Source organism: Suncus etruscus, chromosome 7 (assembly GCF_024139225.1).
Source record: "Suncus etruscus isolate mSunEtr1 chromosome 7, mSunEtr1.pri.cur, whole genome shotgun sequence".
Lineage (NCBI taxonomy): Eukaryota > Metazoa > Chordata > Mammalia > Eulipotyphla > Soricidae > Suncus > Suncus etruscus.
In genome coordinates, this window is record NC_064854.1 from 48,351,334 (window position 1) to 48,369,992 (window position 18,659).

Here is an 18,659-nt window from a genome sequence, read left to right on the forward strand (position 1 = left end):
AAGAAGAAGAAGGGAAGAAGTTGGGGGAATGCCTTTGTTTGGACTAATAGCTGTGTGCCGTCCTACTTGACCTCTTACCTTGTACTGATAAATAAATCTTGAAATATTCTTTGATAGCTATCATCTAGAATTTTGTCATTATTGTAATCATATCAAGTTTCTTTGATGTTTTTATTAAGTATAATATTCTAATCATAGATAACACTTTTTTTAGTGTATGATTCCTTAAACTGTAAATCTTCAATGAGTGAAAACTACTTTGAAATTCTACATGTTGCATTTTCTTAGTTTAATTACAGAAAAATAAAAACTGAAATATATGAAGCTTATTATAAAGAAGTTGTAAACCACAGTACCTAAAAGAAAAAAGGAAGAGTGAATGTGAGAGAGAAGAAAGATATCTCCCACAGAGGCAAGCACAGCAGAGAGTCAGGGGATGGTGGAGAGAAATTGGGGACATTGGTGCCAGGAAACACATGTGTTGATGAAGTATGTTAGACAAAAAAAAATGTATTGTGAACAACTTTCTAAACTTTGGTGTTTGAATTGTGACCTAACATGAAATCTATTCTGAAGGTCCCATGTGCATTGTAGATTAAGTATTTAGTTTGTGGAAGCAGAAGGTCTTAGGTATATCTATTCGACCAAGTTTCTTATTTATACCTCTTGCTTCTTTACTTTTTTTTAGATCTATTGGTCTGTTTATCAATGACAGAAAGTCTCCTACTACTACTGTTGTTTCTGCCTTTGATACATTTCTTTATGTCTGCTAACAGTTGCTTTGTAAACTTTGCTGCCCCTTCATTTGATTCATTTCAGAGTTAGGTCCTCTTCACCTATTGATTCTTTAGCCAATATGTTTTATCTTTTATTCACTTACTTAGTTTAAAAGCTATCTTTAGTTTGACGCTAATATAGTCATCCCTACTTTGTTAGTTTGCCATTTGCCTCAGTGATTGTCTTTAAGCCATTCCTCTGAGCCTATGTTTATCATAGGAGTTTAATTGTATCTCCTATACACAATAGAAGATTGCATTTTTTCCTGATCTATCCTGTTACTCTGTGTCATTTTATGTAAGAGTTTAGTCCATTGACATTTAGAAAATTCACCGATAAGAAGGAATTTGTTGCAACATAAAGTTTTTATGTTTTCTGTTTTATGTGGCTTTTCAGTGTCCTTTCCGAAGATGGATTAGAGTCTATATATATCCTAAAATGCTATTTGAGAATATTTTTACTTTTCTTTCCACACTGAATGACAATATTGCTGGGTAGAGCACTCTAATTTGGAGGTTCTATTCATTCAATACTGTTATATGTTATCCTATACTAGGTTGTGGAGTTTTGTTAGAGAAATCTGCTGTAAATATAATGTTCTTTGTATGTACTGCTTCTGTCTTTCAACTGTAAGGAGTCTATCTCCATCTTTGGTTCTTGCCATTTTTACTATGAAACGTTTTGTTTAGATTTACTGTGGTTGGTACTCTTTAGGCCTTTTGATCAGTGCTCCCATCTTGCTCTTCATGCTGGGAAATTTTCATCAATTATTTCTTCAACAAGTCTTCTCAACCTGTCTTCTGGCATTCCTATGATTCAGAGAGGTTGATCTATTTGTCAGTAATATTCCTTATATACTCTATTTTTTTTCTCAATTTACGTTCTACTTCTTTTGTTTGAGTTGTTCATTTTCTCTTCAAATACAGTTACTAACTTTTTAGTATTGATACTGCTTCTGAGGTTTACTACTGTGTTATTTTTTTTTTTTACTTTTTAAAATGAGCTTCTCTTTTATTTTTCATGAGTCTCTAAAGTTATCTGCTTGAGTCTCATTTTTAAAATGTTGAATATTGATATAATTGTTGTCCTGAAGACTTTTTCAGTCAAAGTTCTAACATAACATTTTCAAGGATTGGGCTGCATTGATTCAGAATCAGATAATAAAATTATCTTAATTTATTAATACAATTATAATGCTGTATAATAAATAGTATAATAGTAAATAGGATCACGGTGACTCAACAGGTTTGTTAGTAAGGGTATGTATTAAACCAACATTTTCAGGGTATGGTCTCAATAGCTTCTTTTAGCCTACTTTTGCTTAACCCATAAATATAGGCACTATTCTTAGCTAATGCTGGAAATGAGCAGGAGTCTTGAGCCTACATGCTTTGCAATCTTGCCAGATGTACTTAGGTCTTACGTTTTTAATGGTGACATCATTCTTGTGAGGAAGTCTAAGGATTTCCAATAGTACATTTAGTGTATGAAGAGGATGAAAGAAATAACTTGTAACAGTTTATTTTATCAAGCATTTCAGGGTTTGGGGTAACCAGTTAAAGCAAAGGCTTGGGTATGTGCAAGTTCACAGCACCAAAGTCTCCTCAGCCCTGTGACTTAAGAGAGGAATTATATCTAGAAAGTTTGCTTATGGAGAGACAAACTAGAGGATGGCATTTCTGATTAAGGGCAGCTTCCACTGGATAGAATCCCTTTGAAGGCAGTCCTGTGCTCCATCAAAAGTATGTTGGCCAGGGAGTTGGCACAAAAAGACATTAGGTGTTCACAGGAGCTATGTATGGCTTTGTGCTTGGTGGATCACTTCCAAAAGTGCTGTGGGAGCATCTAATGCTGAGTTTCCCAAATGCAAAGCATGTTCAACATCCTGTTGAGTTTTCTGCAGGTCTTGTATCCCTGAAGGATAAATTGACTCTGGGCAATTGGTAAATGTTGCAGACACAGCTAGACTAATGCAGGTGGATCACAAGTTTTAAAATTTCATTATCAATAACGGCCAGAGTGGTGGCATAGTGATAAGGCGTCTGCCTTGCCCACACTACCTAGAATGGATCCCAGTTCGATCCCCCGGCGTCCCATATGGTCCCCCAAGCCAGGAGCGATTTCTGAGTGCATGGCCAGGAGTAACCCCTGAGTGTCACCAAGCGTGGCCCAAAATAAAAAAAATTATTATCAGTAATTAAGTTTTATTATTAGCTTTATTGGTTGACTGAAATAATATTCACTATTGTTTTACAATTTGGAGAGCAATATCAGGATTGTTTTCTTCTTCTTTTTTTTTTTTTTTTTTTTTTTTTTGGCCACACCCGGCATTGCTCAGGGGTTACTCCTGGCTGTCTGCTCAGAAATAGCTCCTGGCAGGCACTGGGGACCATATGGGACACCGGGATTCGAACCAACCACTTTTGGTCCTAGATAGGCTGCTTGCAAGGCAAACGCCACTGTGCTATCTCTCTGGGCCCGTTTTTTTAATTTTTTTTAATCATATCTGTCCTTAGGCTATTTTCAGATTTCTCCCCACTCAAATGTTGTTATCAGGTGGAAAATATTTTAGATTCCTTTGAGTAAAGGGGGAAGATCTGAGCTCAAGGAACCATGGGAGAATTGTAGAGGAGAATAGAGTTTCTTTCTTTTTTTTTTTTTGGCGGGGGTGGGGGGGTTGGGTCACAACCAGCAAAGCTCAGGGATTACTCCTGGCTCTGCCCTCAGTAGTCACTCCTGGCAGGCACTGGGCACCAAATGGGATGCTGGTATTTGAGCCACTGTCCATCCTGGATTGGCTGTTCACAAGGCAAACTCCTGACTACTGTTCTATCAATGTATCTTTCATGCAAAGCATACACTCCAACCTCCATACCCATCTCTGTGGCATAATTGCATATATTTTTTAATTTTTTTATTTAAACAACTTTATTACATACATGATTGTGTTTGGGTTTCAGTCATGTAAAGAACACCAGCCACCAACAGTGCAACATTCCCATCACTAATGTCCCAAATCTCCCTCCTCCCCACCCACCCCCGCCTGTACTCTAGACAGGCTTTCTATTTCCCTCATAAATTCTCATTATTAGGATAGTTCGAAACTTAGTTATTTCGCTAACTAAGTTAGAGAACTTACTAACTTAACTAAACTCATCCCCGTTTGTGATGAGCTTCATGAGGTGAGCTGTAACTTCCAGCTCTTTTCTCTTTTGTTTCTGAAAGTTGTTATTGCAAGAATGTCTTTCATTTTTCTTAAAACCCATAGATGAGTGAGACAATTCTGCGTCTTTCTCTCTCTCTCTCTGATTTATTTCACTCAGCATAATAGATTCCATGTACATCCATGTATAGGAAAATGTCATGACTTCATCTCTCCTGACAGCTGCATAATATTCCATTGTGTATATGTACCACAGTTTCTTTAGCCATTCATCTGTTGAAGGGTATCTTGGCTGTTTCCAGAGTCTTGCTATGGTAAATAGTGCTGCAATGAATATGTGTAAGGAAGGGATTTTTGTATTGTATTTTTGTGTTCCTAGGGTATATTCCTAGGAGTGGTATACATCCCTGCCAACACTGCTTGTTCTCATTCTTTGTGATGTGTGCTATCTCTGGGGTGTAAGGTGTTACATCATAGTTGTTTTGATTTGCATCTCCCTGATGATTAGTGATGTGGAGCATTTTTTTATGTTTTTTTGGCCATTTGTATTTCTTCTTTGTCAAAGTGTCTATCCATTTCTTCTCCCCATTTTTTGATGGGATTAGATGTTTTTTTCTTGTAAATTTCTGTCAGTGCCTTGTATATTTTGGATTTTAGCCCCTTGTCTGATGGGTATTGGGTGAATAGTTTCTCCCACTCAGTGGAGGACTCTTGTATCCTGAGCGCTATTTCTTTTGAGGTGCAGAAGTTATTCAGTTTAATATATTCCCATCTGTTAATCTCTGCTTTCACTTGCTTGGAGAGTGCAGTTTCCTCTTTGAAGATGCCTTTAGTCTCAATGTCCTGGAGTGTTTTACCTACGTATTTTCCTATATATCTTATGGTTTCGGTCTGATATTGAGGTCTTTCATTCATTTGGATTTAACCTTCGTGCATGATGTTAGCTGGGGGTCTAAATTCAATTTTTTGCAAGTGGCTAGCCAGTTGTGCCAACACCACTTGTTGAAGGGGCTTTCTTTGCTCTATTTAGGATTTCCTGCTCCTTTATCAAAAATTAGGTGATTGTATGTATGGGGAACATTTTCTGAGTATTCAATCCTATTCCACTGATCTGAGGGCCTGTCCTTATTCCAATACCATGCTGTTTTGATAACTACTGCTTTGTAGTAAAGTTTAAAGTTCGGGAAAGTAATTCCTCCCATATTCTTTTTCCCAATGATTGCTTTAGCTATTCTAGGGTGTTTATTGTTCCAAACGAATTGCAAAAGTGCCTGATCCACTTCTTTGAAGAATGTCATGGGTATCTTTAGAGGGATCGCATTAAATCTTTAGAATGCCTTGGGGAGTATTGCCATTTTAATGATGTTAATCCTGCCAATCCATGAGCAGCATATGTGTATCCATTTCCATTTCCATTTCTCTTATTTCTTGGAGCAGAGTTTTATAGTTTTCTTTGTATAGGTCCTTCACATTTTTAGTCAAGTTGATTCCAAGATATTTGAGTTTGTGTGGCACTATTGTGAATGGGGTTGTTTTCTTAATGTCCATTTTTTCCTTATTACTATTGGTGTGTAGAAAGGCCATTGATTTTTGTGTGTTAATTTTGTAGCCTGCCACCTTGCTATATGAGTCTATTGTTTCTAGACGCTTTTTGGTAGAGTCTTTAGGGTTTTCTAAGTAGAGTATCATGTCATCTGCAAACAGTGAGAGCTTGACTTCTTCCTTTCTTATCTGGATTCCCTTGATATCTTTTTCTTGCCTAATCGCTATAGCAAGTACTTCCAGTGCTATGTTGAATAGGAGTGGTGAGAGAGGACAGCCTTGTCTTGTGCCAGAATTTAGAGGGAAGGCTTTTAGTTTTTCTCTATTGAGGATAATATTTGCCAGGATTGGTAGTAGTACCTCTTGGAAAGTTTGAAAGAATTCATTAGTGAATCCATCTGGGCCTGAGCTTTTGTTTTTGGGCAGACATTTGATTACCATTTCAATTTCATCAATGGTGATTGGGGTGTTTAAATATGCTACATCCTCTTCCTTCAACCAGGAAGATTATAAGAGTCCAAGAATTTATCCATTTCTTCTAGGTTCTCATTTTTAGTGCCGTAGAGTTTCTCAAAGTAGTTTCTGATTACCCTTTGAATCTCTGTCATATCAGTAGTGATCTCTCCTTTTTCATTCCTAATACGAGTTATTAAGTTTCTCTCTCTCTCTTTCTTTGTTAGGTTTGCCAGTGGTCTATCAAACTTGTTTATTTTTTCAAAGAACCAACTTCTGCTATCGTTGATCTTTCGGATTGTTTTTTTGGGTTTCCACTTCATTGATTTCTTCTCTCAGCTTTGTTATTTCCTTCTGTCTCCCTATTTTTGGGTTTTTTGTTGAGCACTTTCTAATTCTATGAGCTGTATCATTAAGCTATTCAGATATGCCTCTTCTTCCTTCCTGATGTGTGCTTGCAAAGCTATAAATTTTCCTCTCAGTACTGCTTTTCTGTGTTCCATAAGTTCTGATAGTTTGTGTCTTTATTGTCATTTGTTTCCAGGAACTTTTTGATTTCCTCCTTGATTTCATCTCGGATGCACTGGTTATTGAGTATGAGACTGTTTAACTTCCAGGTGTTAAAGTTTTTCTTCTGAGTCCCTTTAGAATTCACAAATAATTTCAGAGCCTTGTGGTCAGTGAATGTAGTTTGTAAAATTTCTATCCTCTTGATATTATGGAGGTATGTTTTATGTGTCAGCATGTAGTCTATCCTGGAGAATGTCCCATGTTCATTGGAGAAGAATGTGTATCCAGGTTTCTGGGGATGGAGTGTCCTATATATATCCACTAGGCCTCTTTCTTCCATTTCTCTCCTCAGGTCTAGTATATTCTTGTTGTGTTTCAGTCTTGTTGACCTATCCAGTGTTGACAAAGCTGTGTTGAGGTCCCCCACAATTATTGTGTTGTTATTGATATTATTTTTCAGATTTGTCAACAGTTGTCTTAAATATTTTGCTGGCCCCTCATTCGGTGCATATATGTTTAGGAGAGTTATTTCTTCCTGCTCTACATACCCCTTGATTAATATAAAATGTCCATCTTTGTCCCTTACAACCTTCCTGAGTATAAAGTTTGCATTATCTGATATTAGTATGGCCACTCCAGCTTTTTTATGGGTGTTGTTTGATTGGATAATTTTTCTCCAGCGTTTTATTTTGAGTCTATGTTTGTTCTGACTATTCAGGCGCATTTCTTGTAGGCAGTAGAAGGTTGGATTGAGTTTTTTGATCCATTTATTCACTCTGTGTCTCTTAACTGGTGCATTTAGTCCATTGACATTGAGAGAAAGAATTGTCCTGGGATTTAATGCCATCTTTATATCGAAATTTGGTGTGTCTTTTGGTTAGGTCTTTCAGTTTTTCTCTTAAGACTGGTTTTGAGTCTGTAAAGTTTCTGAGCTGCTTTTTGTCTGTGAAACCATGTATTCTTCCGTCAAACCGGAAAGTGAGTTTTGCTGGGTACAGTATTCTAGGTGAAGCATTCATTTCATTCAGTCTTGTCACAATATCCCACCACTGCTTTCTGGCCTTGAGTGTTTCTGGTGACAGGTCTGTTGTAAATCTTAAGGATGCTTGCTTGAACGTAATTTCCCCTTTTGATCTTGCTGTTTTTAGAATTCTGTCTCTATCTGTGGGATTCGTCATTGCGACTAGGATGTGTCGTAGGGTGGTTTTTCTGGGGTCTCTTTTGGTTGGTATTCTTCGAGCATGCAGGATTTGATCACACATATTCTTTAGCTTTAGAAGTTTCTCTTTAATGATGTTCTTGACCGTTGATTCTTCCTGGAAATTTTCTTCCTGGGTCTCTGGGACTCCAATGATTCTGAAGTTGTTTCTGTTGATCTTATCATAGACTTCTATTTTCATCTGTTCCCATTCTTTGACTAATTTTTCCTTTGTTCATTTGCTTTAAGTTTTTTTTTCCAATCTCTCCTGCTGTATGGAATTTTTATGTATCTTATCTTCAACAGCACCAAGTCTATTCTCAGCTTCTGATACCCTGTCCCAGATTTTATCCATTTTGTCATTCACTTAGTTTACTGAGTTTTTAAGGCCTGTTAGTTGACATGTTATTTCAGTTTGGAGTTTTGTGATTTCTGTCTTCATATTTTCTTGGTTCTTATTAGTGTTCTGTTCAACTCGATCCATGGTTTCTTTGAGTTCATTGAGCATCTTCCATATTGATAAAGTCCTTATCTGAGAGGTTGATTAGTTGGTTGTTCATTATGTGGTCATCAGAATTGTCATCTTCATTCTCTATGTCTGATGGTGGCCTGCGTTGTTTCCCCATTGTCACACTTGTATTGTCGGTTTTTCTATGTGTTGTGGTGGTATGCATTGGCTAAATGATGAAGGCAGCACACTTCTCTAGCTCCGCCCTTTCTGGATGGGTCGACTTGCCTCCAAGGGAGGGGAGTCCTCTGTTGGATGAAGCCTCACACAGCATCAAATCTTAGGCCTGAGGACGCAGCAGAGAAGACAGTCCGGAGAGAAATGCTTACTTCTGTGATACAGCACAGTTCTTACTGTGATTTTTTCTTCTTGTTGCGATGGTGTTCTTTTGTTAGAAAGAGCGCATGGCCGAGTAGTGAAGCGGAGCGGCCATACTTGCTGGAGCCTCTTTTCCGCCCACTCCCAAGAGGTTCACGCAACAGGATAGTAGACAGACACTCACAGGCAGCACTCACAGTTTTTCACTGTTGGGCCTCACTGGGCAGTCGTAGTTTCGTGAATTTTCCCAGCCTGACATCACAAACAGGGGACCTCGTTTTCTGATTTCTATGTTCATATTCTCTTGATTCTTATTAGTGTTCTCTTCTATACTTTCTTTGAGTTCTTTGAACATCTTCCATATTGTGACTCTAAACTCCTTATCTGAGAGACTGACTAGTTGTTTGGTCATGTTCAAGTCATCGGAGTTGCCATCGTCATTCTCTATATCTGGCACTGGCCTGCATTGTTTCCCCTTTGTGACACTTGTATTGTAGGTTTTTCCTCGTTTTGTAGTTGTATTCATTGGCTAAATGATGCACATGGCCGTGCTCCTCTGGCTCCACCCTTCTGGGCTTGTAAACTCACCTTTAGGGAAAGCTCCAGGGAAGGTGAGCCATCTGCAGTTGAGCCACACACAGGATGAAATCAGGCCAAAAATGGAGCACAGCATAGAAGACAGGCAGATAGGCGTGCTGGCACCCGAGTTCCAGCAGAGTTCAGTGGCTTCCCCTTTCTGGGCGCGTAAGCTCACCTCCAGGGAAGGCTCTAGGAAAGGCAAGGTGTTCACAGATGGGCCACACACAGGATGAAATCAAGCCGAAAATGGAGCACAGCACAGAAGACAGGCAGATAGTGGTGCTAGCATCTGAGTTCCAGCAGAGTTCAGCGGCTTCACCTTTCTGGGCTTGTAAAGTCAGCCATTTCTTACTCACTCACTGGCTCGCTGGGTAGCTTCAGAATGCAGTTTTTTGGGGGTTCGCTTCCCAAGGCTCTGAGGAGAGCTTCAAGGATTCAGAAAAGACAGAGAAGCACAGGACAGGGCTCCCTTGAGGTCCTCAGTTTCCTCAGAAGAAGCACAGCAGGGCGGAGATTCTGCAGATGAAGCAATCAGCACTTTACCTGGCAGTGCCTACAGTCAGCCATTTCTTACTCACTCCATAATTACATATTTTTAAGGGCAGATTCTCTAACTGGATTTTTTTTTAAAAAGCGTAAAATATGGCGCAAATTCTTATGCGAGTCTCAAAACTTTTTAGGTTTGTTCTTTGCAAGAAATGCTTAACATTTTGGAATTGTCAGTGAGAGCAGTAACTGGCACAGTGAAGTAGATTTGCTCTCCACTGAAAGATATTGTTCTCTCAAAAGAATTTCTTTATGTTGACATGTGGAGTCTTATCAACTATGCTATTTTAACCCATAAGATATATATTTTAACAAGATAATAAAATTGTAAGTAAAGTATACACGCACTTTTTTGCTCCTATTAAAGAATATTCATAGTAGTCTTATAGCTGGGACATAAAAATAAAATAAAATCTTTTATGTTCATTATAACTCTCAGTACTGGTATCTGAATTATAGCACAGTGGGTAGTCTGTTTGCCTTGCATGTGGCCAACCCAGGACTGACCTGTGTTCTATCCTTGGCAAACCATGTGGTCCCCTGAGCCTACAAGGAGTTATTTCTGAGCATAGAGCCAAGAGTAACCCCTGAACACCTCTGGGTAAGGCCTCAAACCCCATGGAACAAAAAAATAACTCTAAGCACTATTTTATTATGTGATATAAATATAAATAGAACTCTTAAATGTGCCTTTTCATATTGATTGCTAGTTGAATTTATTTTTAAAAAGAGTAAGATTAGGGACTGGAGATAGGGCAATTGTTTTGCACATAGCAGTTCTGGATTTGAGCCCCAGTACCTCAGGCTCCCCTACATATAATAATTATTGACCCAGAGTCAGGAGTAAATCTTGAGCATCATTGGGTGTGGCTAAACACCCCCTATACACAAGAAAAACTCAGATTAGTGCAGGAAAATATTTTAAATTGGTAAATTTTAATGAAACTGGAAGATAGTTTAAATAAAGGGCCAGAATTCCTTCTTTATAAATAGGATCGCTGGGTTCAGTACCTGGAACTGCAAGGTCTTTTAAACACAGCAAGAATAACACACATTCCTTCCACGAGCACCATCAGATATGTCCCAATACTGAGTGAAAATAAAAAATAAATTTGGTAGACTGAGAACTTGACTCAGAGGCCGAAATTCATATTTATAAATGGGATCCCCATGCTCAGTACCCAGTTTTGCATGGTTCCCCCAAGCACTGACTTAGGAGTGGCCCATAAACTTTAGGACAATTTAATTATTATTTAAAAGGCTAAAAAATAAGATAAAATTAATCTTTTAAATAAAATTTGAATATATGATACCCAAATGTTTTGTTACATAGCTTATCAGAGTATTATGACTTTGAATAATGTTGCTGCTTTTTGGTTTATAATGATGTACAATTAGTAGTATATTTACAGTTTATCTTTTAGTTTAACTTGTAAGATGAGTTTACCTAGTAATATAAAAATATATAATAAAACTATACTGAAAAGTATCATAGTTACGATAGTGATAAAAACTTGGCATCAAGCCTATTATACTTGGCTTTTATTCATGTATATTAAATAGTTCTAGTAATCATTAACAATCAGCTGGCTAATAAAAACAATTTGGAATATCTGTTAGAAAATTAATTTTTTTTTTGTTTTTGGGCAACACCCTGTGGTACTCAGGGGTTACTGCTGGCTCTGTGCTCAGAAATAGCTCTTGGCAGACTCGGTGGAGCATATGGGATACTGGGGGTGGAACCCTGGTTTGTCCTAGGTCTGCAGCAAGACAGGCAAAAACATTACCACATGCAATCATTCCAGCCTCAGAAATTTCAACTATTTTTTGTTTGTTTGTTTTTTGGATCACAACTGGTGACGTTCAGGGGTTACTCCTTGCTATGCACTCAGGGGTATCATATGGGACACCAGGGATTGAACCCTGGTTTGTCCTGGGTCAGCCACGTGCAAGGCAAACACCCTACCGCTGTGTTATAGCTCCGGTCCCCAGGAATCTTAATTTTTAAGCTTACTTTTTTGTGTTGGACCATACCTGGCAGTGCTTGAGGGCTAACTCTATGTTTGAAGGTTACTGTTAGTAGTCCTTGTACTCAGTCATGAACTGTTGGAAATAAACCCCAGTCTCCTGCATGTAAAGCCTGTGTTTCTTCTCTTGATCTGTCACAACTTTTCTGAAATTCTTTTTTATAATCTTTTGGGGAGATTACTACTGGTAGTTCTCAGGGCTTACTCCTGGCTCCATGCTCAGGGATCTTTCCTAGAGATTCCTAAGGGTGCTGGGGATTGGACCCTGTTCAGTCGCCTTCATGGTAAGCGCCTTATACTCTATGCCATCTCTCCAACCCATTTTGAAGTTTTAAATTTACATAGCTTGAATTGAGGATTTCTACATAAATGAAAGGAAAAGATTCTTCTAAAGATGTTAGTGTTAATAAGTCATTATTAATTTCATTTTAGAGCAATTTTTAAAGTAGTATCAGGAGGACTGGAGAGATAGCACGGAGGTAGGGCATTTACCTTGGGCACAGCCAACCTGAGTTTAATACCTGGCATCCTATATGGTCTCCTAAGCTCTACCAGGAGTTATCCTTGTGTGAAGTGCCAAGAGTAAGCTCTGAGCACTTCTGGGTGCCCCCCCCCCAAAATATACCCACAAAATAGTATTCAGATTTGAACCAATATTCTGAGAACATTTATGATAATTCCTTATATTACAGAATTTATAATTCCATAACTAAAAAGCACTAAACTTTTTCTATTTACTGGCTCACATGGTAATTTTAGGTTTCATTCAGAAAATTATTTTTTTTGGGGGGGGGGCCACACCCGGCGGTGCTCAGGGGTTACTCCTGGCTGTCTGCTCAGAAATAGCTTTTGGCAGGCACGGGGGACCATATGGGACACCGGGATTCGAACCAACCACCTTGGGTCCTGGATCGGCTGCTTGCAAGGCAAACGCCGCTGTGCTATCTCTCCGGGCCCCAGAAAATTATTTTGAGGGTTAGAGCAATAGCATAGTGGGATGACATTTGCGTTTCATGTGGTCAATTCGAATTTCACCCCCAGTATTCCATATGGTCCCAGAGTCTGCCAGGAGTGATTCCTAAGTGCAGAGCCAGGAGTAACTCCTGAACATCACTAGGTGTGGCTCAAAACAATATTTTGAATCCATTTTAGCTGTTTAATTACATTTCATTTGATTGTTTAAATTATATTGTTTAGTATTTTAATTACATTTATCTCATCTGTAAACCTAGTGTCATTGCAGTGTAAAACATCTATTGATAGTGAATCAAATATACTACTTAAATATCTTGAACCGGTTATTAGTAGTTGCTTCTCTCTTACAGTTTCAGTGTAAGATTTTTATTTTCAAATTGGATTCAGTATAAGAAAGTATATTTTTATTGTCATACATATGTATAATAATTACATGTAACTTTCCTCAATCTAATCTTCAGAAGGATATGATTCAAAAATTTTACACCATACTACTTTAAAATATATGTGTAGAATGGTTGAAATGTTTGCTATGTGCTTTAAATATAAATTATTTTTCACTAATTGTTTTATTCACTATGCTTAGATTCTAATAGTGTCTGACCCAAAATTGACACTTCTCATATGTTACTGAGTTTGTGAATACTTAGCTTATTAAGTTATTAGTATTTTATTAACTGATAATCACTTGGCTCTCATACATAGTATTTTTATATTAGCTATTTTCTGATAGAATTTATCACTCTTTGATTGTAATTACTAGGAGTTATAGATGGTATATACTGTCAAAAATCTTACAATTGTAGTAGGAATAAGGATATCTTCTTCCATGATAATAAGTACTAGATAATGTATGCTGAGGGTAAAATGAAGGTCACAGTAATTAGTAATAATGTATAGAAGGGTAAATATTGGTTTGGGTCAGGTAGATTGTAGAAAAAAAAGGATTTGGACTTTTTAAAGATAGGTATTTTTTGACTGTTAGTGATTATATAGAAATTAATTATATTTTATATAATTACAAAGAATTATATATAATTTGTATATATTAATATAATTATAGTGACTATATATAGATAAGATCAGTAGCTTCCAAGATAATAAGAATAGATAGAAGAAAAGTATAGAAAGAGTTAAGAGGGCTTCAGGGAAAGTTAGACCTTTACAGCTACTGAACAGTGCAGAATAGACAGTGCATTGGAAAGGAACCCTGAAATCAGGTTCTGAAAAGCAAATGAAGATCCATAGAGGTTGCAATGATTTTATTTAATATATGATTAGGTTTCAACTCTTTCTTTCAGGGTTTAAATGTAAACTTATTTAAAGAGCTATTTTACTTTATTTCTAGAATGCCAGTTAATGAAAACAGAACGACCAAAGCCAAACACATTTATTATCAGATGTCTACAGTGGACCACTGTTATAGAAAGAACATTTCATGTAGATACACCAGAGGAAAGGTAAGAAACTTGTTTTATCCATATTGTGGAAAGCAGGGTTAACAATATCTATATATGTTACAGACTTTCTTTTGATATATTAGATAACAGACTTTTTCAAAATACTAAATCTAAACCTCCTAAGATATTTGTAAAGGAAAGATATTTTAATTAAAATATAAGTTAACAGAAGGTGCTATTATAACCAAATTACTTTTATTTAGAAATTCGAGGTTTTACTGTGTTTACGTATGGAATTCTGAGGCAAGTTAATGGTAGTAAAATGTTTCAAGTAGCAACCCATTACTTAAATGGCTATAGAATTCTGTTGAGAACATTTCCTAAGCCTCAACTGTGAAATACTGTTTTAATGTATTTTTTGATCAATAACCTTTAAATAGAAATGGTAATGTATGACTACTTTAGCAAATTTTTTTAAAAAAATCTAAAAATTCACTTCAAGTTATTTATTAGAATTAAGTATTTATAAATCCTTTATTATGCTTCTCTACAGATGTATTTAGATTTTGGGTGTTCTCCTAACTAGTATTCAGGAAATAGCAAGTCTTTCACTCTTCCTACCATACAGTGATTTTAGTCAACTATATCAGTATTTAGAGAGAAGTACTGAGATGCTACTTATACTTAGGTCCTGTAGTACTGGGGTTTACCTGAGCTGGACCTCCAGCTAGTGCTCTTGAGCCTCCAGAGCTTCACTGGAAATTCTAAGGGGACCATGTGGTAGTAGAGACCCAAAATTTTTTGACCACATACAACTCATACCTTAATCCCTTACTCTTCTTTCCAGACCCTGCATTTGCTTTGTGTATTTTGTTTTGTTTTGTTTTGATTTTTGGTGGTGGTGGTGGTTTTTGTGCTCCTGGCTTGCTCCTGGCTCTGCACTCAGGGATCACTCCTGGCAGGGCTCATGGTGCCAGGGAATCAAGTCCAATTTGGCTCTGTGTGAAGAAAGCTCCCTATTTGCTTTACTATCTCTCTGGAGTTTTAAATGTAAAGCTGGATTTTTAAATTTTGTGTGTCTTTTTTTCGTAAGCCATACTCATTTCCCCTGGCAATACCTATATGATAAATCTGATTTTCTTGTATCTTCTTACCACACTACTTTTTTTAGACAATGGTTTCCATTTGTTTAATCATTAGAAGAAAGTATTTTTGATGGTCTATAGCACCTTGAGCCATAGCACCACAGCTGTGGAATGAGCACTGGACTTGAGCGCTGGACCCAGACACTTCATGAATACACTTAGGTCCCATAGCATACTGAGTCGGTTCCTAAAAAAATTAAAGAAGGCCATGGGACTAGGGATATTGCTTAAAGAGATGAGGCATGTCCCAAGTTTTATCACTGGCATTATATTGACCTATCTATCAAGCCCTCCAGGTCTAACAATAATGGCCCTTGAATAACACTTCAGTTTCACACTGGTAGCCAGCTGCCCTACAGGGTGTGAACAGTACCATAGTAGCCAATCCATCATGTTTAATACTAGTAGGCCTAATGTAGGGAGCACAGGTGAGGAGCTTCCTTGTTGGAATTGAAGGTATTATTTATTTTTTTAAAAAATCTAAAAGTCAGTTTGTATATATTTGCCATTAAAATATTTTTTTCATGACTTTAGTACTAATGAAGACTTACTAGAAAGAGCTGGAAAACTATTTGATTCTGAAACAAATCTGATTCTGAAAGTTCTTACTGTTGTGGCCAAAATAATAGCACTTGCCCATGCATACTTCAAACCTGCATTTAATACCTAGCATTATATATGTTTCCTGATTTACTTCAGGAGTGATCTCTAGCACAGAACCATGAATGAGACTTAAATAGAGCAAGGTATACTACTTCCCAATAAAATAATAAAATGCATTTTCAAATATCAAATTTTCTATTGTAAACTAAAAGTATATATTTAGTCCGCTAAATTTTTTGTATGTGGGACTGGAGAGATATTACAATGGGTAGGACACCAGCCTTTCACATCACCAACTTGGGTTCAATACCAGATCCCATATAGTTACCTAAACACTGCCTGGAGTAAGTTCTGAGTGCAAAGTCAGGAATAATTCTTAAGCATTTCTATGTGTGCCCCCCCCCAATTAAAAATCCTAGACTTATTTTATTATATGTTATAAGTTTGGAGTCTTTTATCCCTGCTTTTCACCTGCTATCTCAACTACATTTTTTGAATCTTTTCTCATTTACTTTGGATAGAAAAGAAAGAGTGTAGTTTGTTTTTACCACATTTTAGAGACTAAAACTTTTATATTTGGGGAGGATGTTAGAGCCACACCCTGTGCTCAGGAATCACTCCTGGTAGACTTGGGGACTGTATGGGATGCCAGGAATCTAACCCAGGTCACCTGAGTGCAAGTCCCTACCTATTTAACTTTTTAATAAAATAAGACTTCATTTATCAGTTGATATTTAGATTGTTTTAAAAATCTAGTCTAGGGATCAGAGAGATTTTTACAGCAGATAGGATGCTTGCCTTGCATGCATTTGGCCCAGGTTTTATCCCTAGTATCCTATATGGTCCCTGAGTACTTCCAGGAGTGGTTTCTGCATGCAGAGCCTGGAATAAATTCCTCAGCATTGCCAATTGTGGCCCAAAAAGAAAAACACAATTGGGGCCGGCGAGGTGGCGCTAGAGGTAAGGTGTCTGCCTTGCAAGCGCTAGCCAAGGATCAGGACCGTGGTTCGATCCCCCGGCGTCCCATATGGTCCCTCCAAGCCAGGGGCAATTTCTGAGCCTTAGCCAGGAGTAACCCCTGAGCATTAAATGTGTGTGGCCCGAAAAACCAAAAAAAAAAAAAAAAAAAAAACAAACACAATCAAACAAAAAAGGACTGTTTGTGTATCCAAGTGTAATCTATGTTGTAATTGGATTGTCATATTAAAGAATATTTCCCCATTTTTACTATATTTTCTCTCTTGATATTTTTTGTCTTTAATGAATTATGTTACTAAGAGAGAATATTGAGTATCTGATGGTTAGTTTGAATTTTTTTCTCAGGTAACTCATTTACTTTTTTTAGAAATGGTTTCTAGAAACATTTCATTGATTCAGCCATCTTTCCCTGTTTTTGATTGCCTCTACGTTTGTTACGTTTGTTTTAGGATATTCCTATTAGAAAAAAAAATATTAGTCTCTTTCATCTTTATATACTGACTTTGTACAGGGAATGAATTTGACTGTTCAACCCAGTTAGAAATTTCCAGGGCCATTCAAACCTTTTCTGTAGATGTCATATTCTTGGGAGGTCATTTCTTTATGATTGCATATCTAATTAGCTAGACCTTTAGCTTTCTGTTTTCTGGAGCTCATATCTTCCCCAGGTAGTGCCTTTCTGTATTATAGCATGCTTCTGGACTCACTTAAAAAGTAGCTCTTTTTACATTTGTAGTCCTCTGTGCTACATCCCCCACCCCAAATCCCTAGACTTCTTATATGGTGGGTTGTCCACTAGGTACTGAAAGTACTAGAAACCAGTGTCATGAATTTTCCAGAGATAACAAGATATACATTCTGTTTTCTCTTAAACCCCTGAAAGAGAGGTGTCTGAGTTTTGTCATCCTGTCTTCCGTGCATGTGTTCTAGGAGGCATCAGCTCTCCACCAGGTGTGCTTTGTATTCTTGCATCTAGAATTTACCTGGTCTAGTCAGTGCTTTCAGATAATTGAAAGAGAAATAGACTGTTGTTTGCACAACTTTTTCCAGTTCTATCTCTCCCTGAGAATTAGGGTATTTTTCCTGCTTATTGTATACAAAACTGGAAAGGGGGACTACGGTGAATAAGTTTTAATCCAACATATATTTTTTTTTAGTGGCCAAGGCCTGGTCCCTTTTATAGTTCACATGTTAATTGAAGCAAGAGAGAAGCCTATCAGGCAGTCTCCTCAAGACAGATTAGATACCAGGTTTTGGGGCTGGGAAGGTGGCTCTAGAGGTAAGGTGTCTGCCTTGCAAGCTCTAGCGTAGGAAGGACCGAGTTCGATCCCCCGGGGTCCCATATGGTCCCCCTAAGACAGGAGCGATTTCTGAGCTCATAGCCAGGAGTAACCCTTGAGCATCAAATGGGTGTGGCCCAAAAACAAAAAAAAAATAGATACCAGGTTTCATTTTCATTTTCTAGCTTTAATTTCTTTTTCCCAGGAAAAATGGAAGTTTCCATCTGTCTCTGAAATAGAGAGAAAGTGGAAGGTACTATGATAACTTAGTGCCACAGATTACTCTGCAGACTTCAGTGCAGCTCTTTTGGGATATATGAATCACTATACTGATTTTTGATTTATCTTATCACAAAACTTATTAATCAAAATATTGTTGTTTAGAGGGTATCTTCAGAGAGAAAAGTGTCTGTGGTTTTGTGTTCATCATTTTGTTAATGTCATTAGTATACTTTTAAAGCACATTTTAGATTTTCTAATATTTAAGGAAAATTTATTTGAACACTTTAACTACATTGCCTTCACTTTTTTGTTTTTGTTTTGTTTTTTGGGCCACAGCCGGTGATGCTCAGGGGTTACTCCTGGCATTGTGCTCAGAAATAGCTCCTGGCTTGGGGGACCATATGGGGTGCCAGGGATTGAACAGAGGTCTGTCCT

At 37.4% G+C, this 18,659-nt stretch overlaps 1 protein-coding gene across 3 annotated transcripts in view; it reads left to right on the forward strand.

Moving 5' to 3' along the window:
* Positions 1 to 18,659, forward strand: part of AKT3 (AKT serine/threonine kinase 3) — a 344,608-nt gene that overhangs the window by 158,140 nt on the left and 167,809 nt on the right. For all 3 annotated transcript variants that reach the window (XM_049776508.1, XM_049776506.1, XM_049776507.1), the window contains one exon: positions 13,945 to 14,056. In XM_049776508.1, the coding sequence (XP_049632465.1) occupies positions 13,956 to 14,056 (101 nt within the window). In that variant the 5' untranslated portion in view covers positions 13,945 to 13,955. The remainder of the gene's footprint in view (positions 1 to 13,944; positions 14,057 to 18,659) is intronic.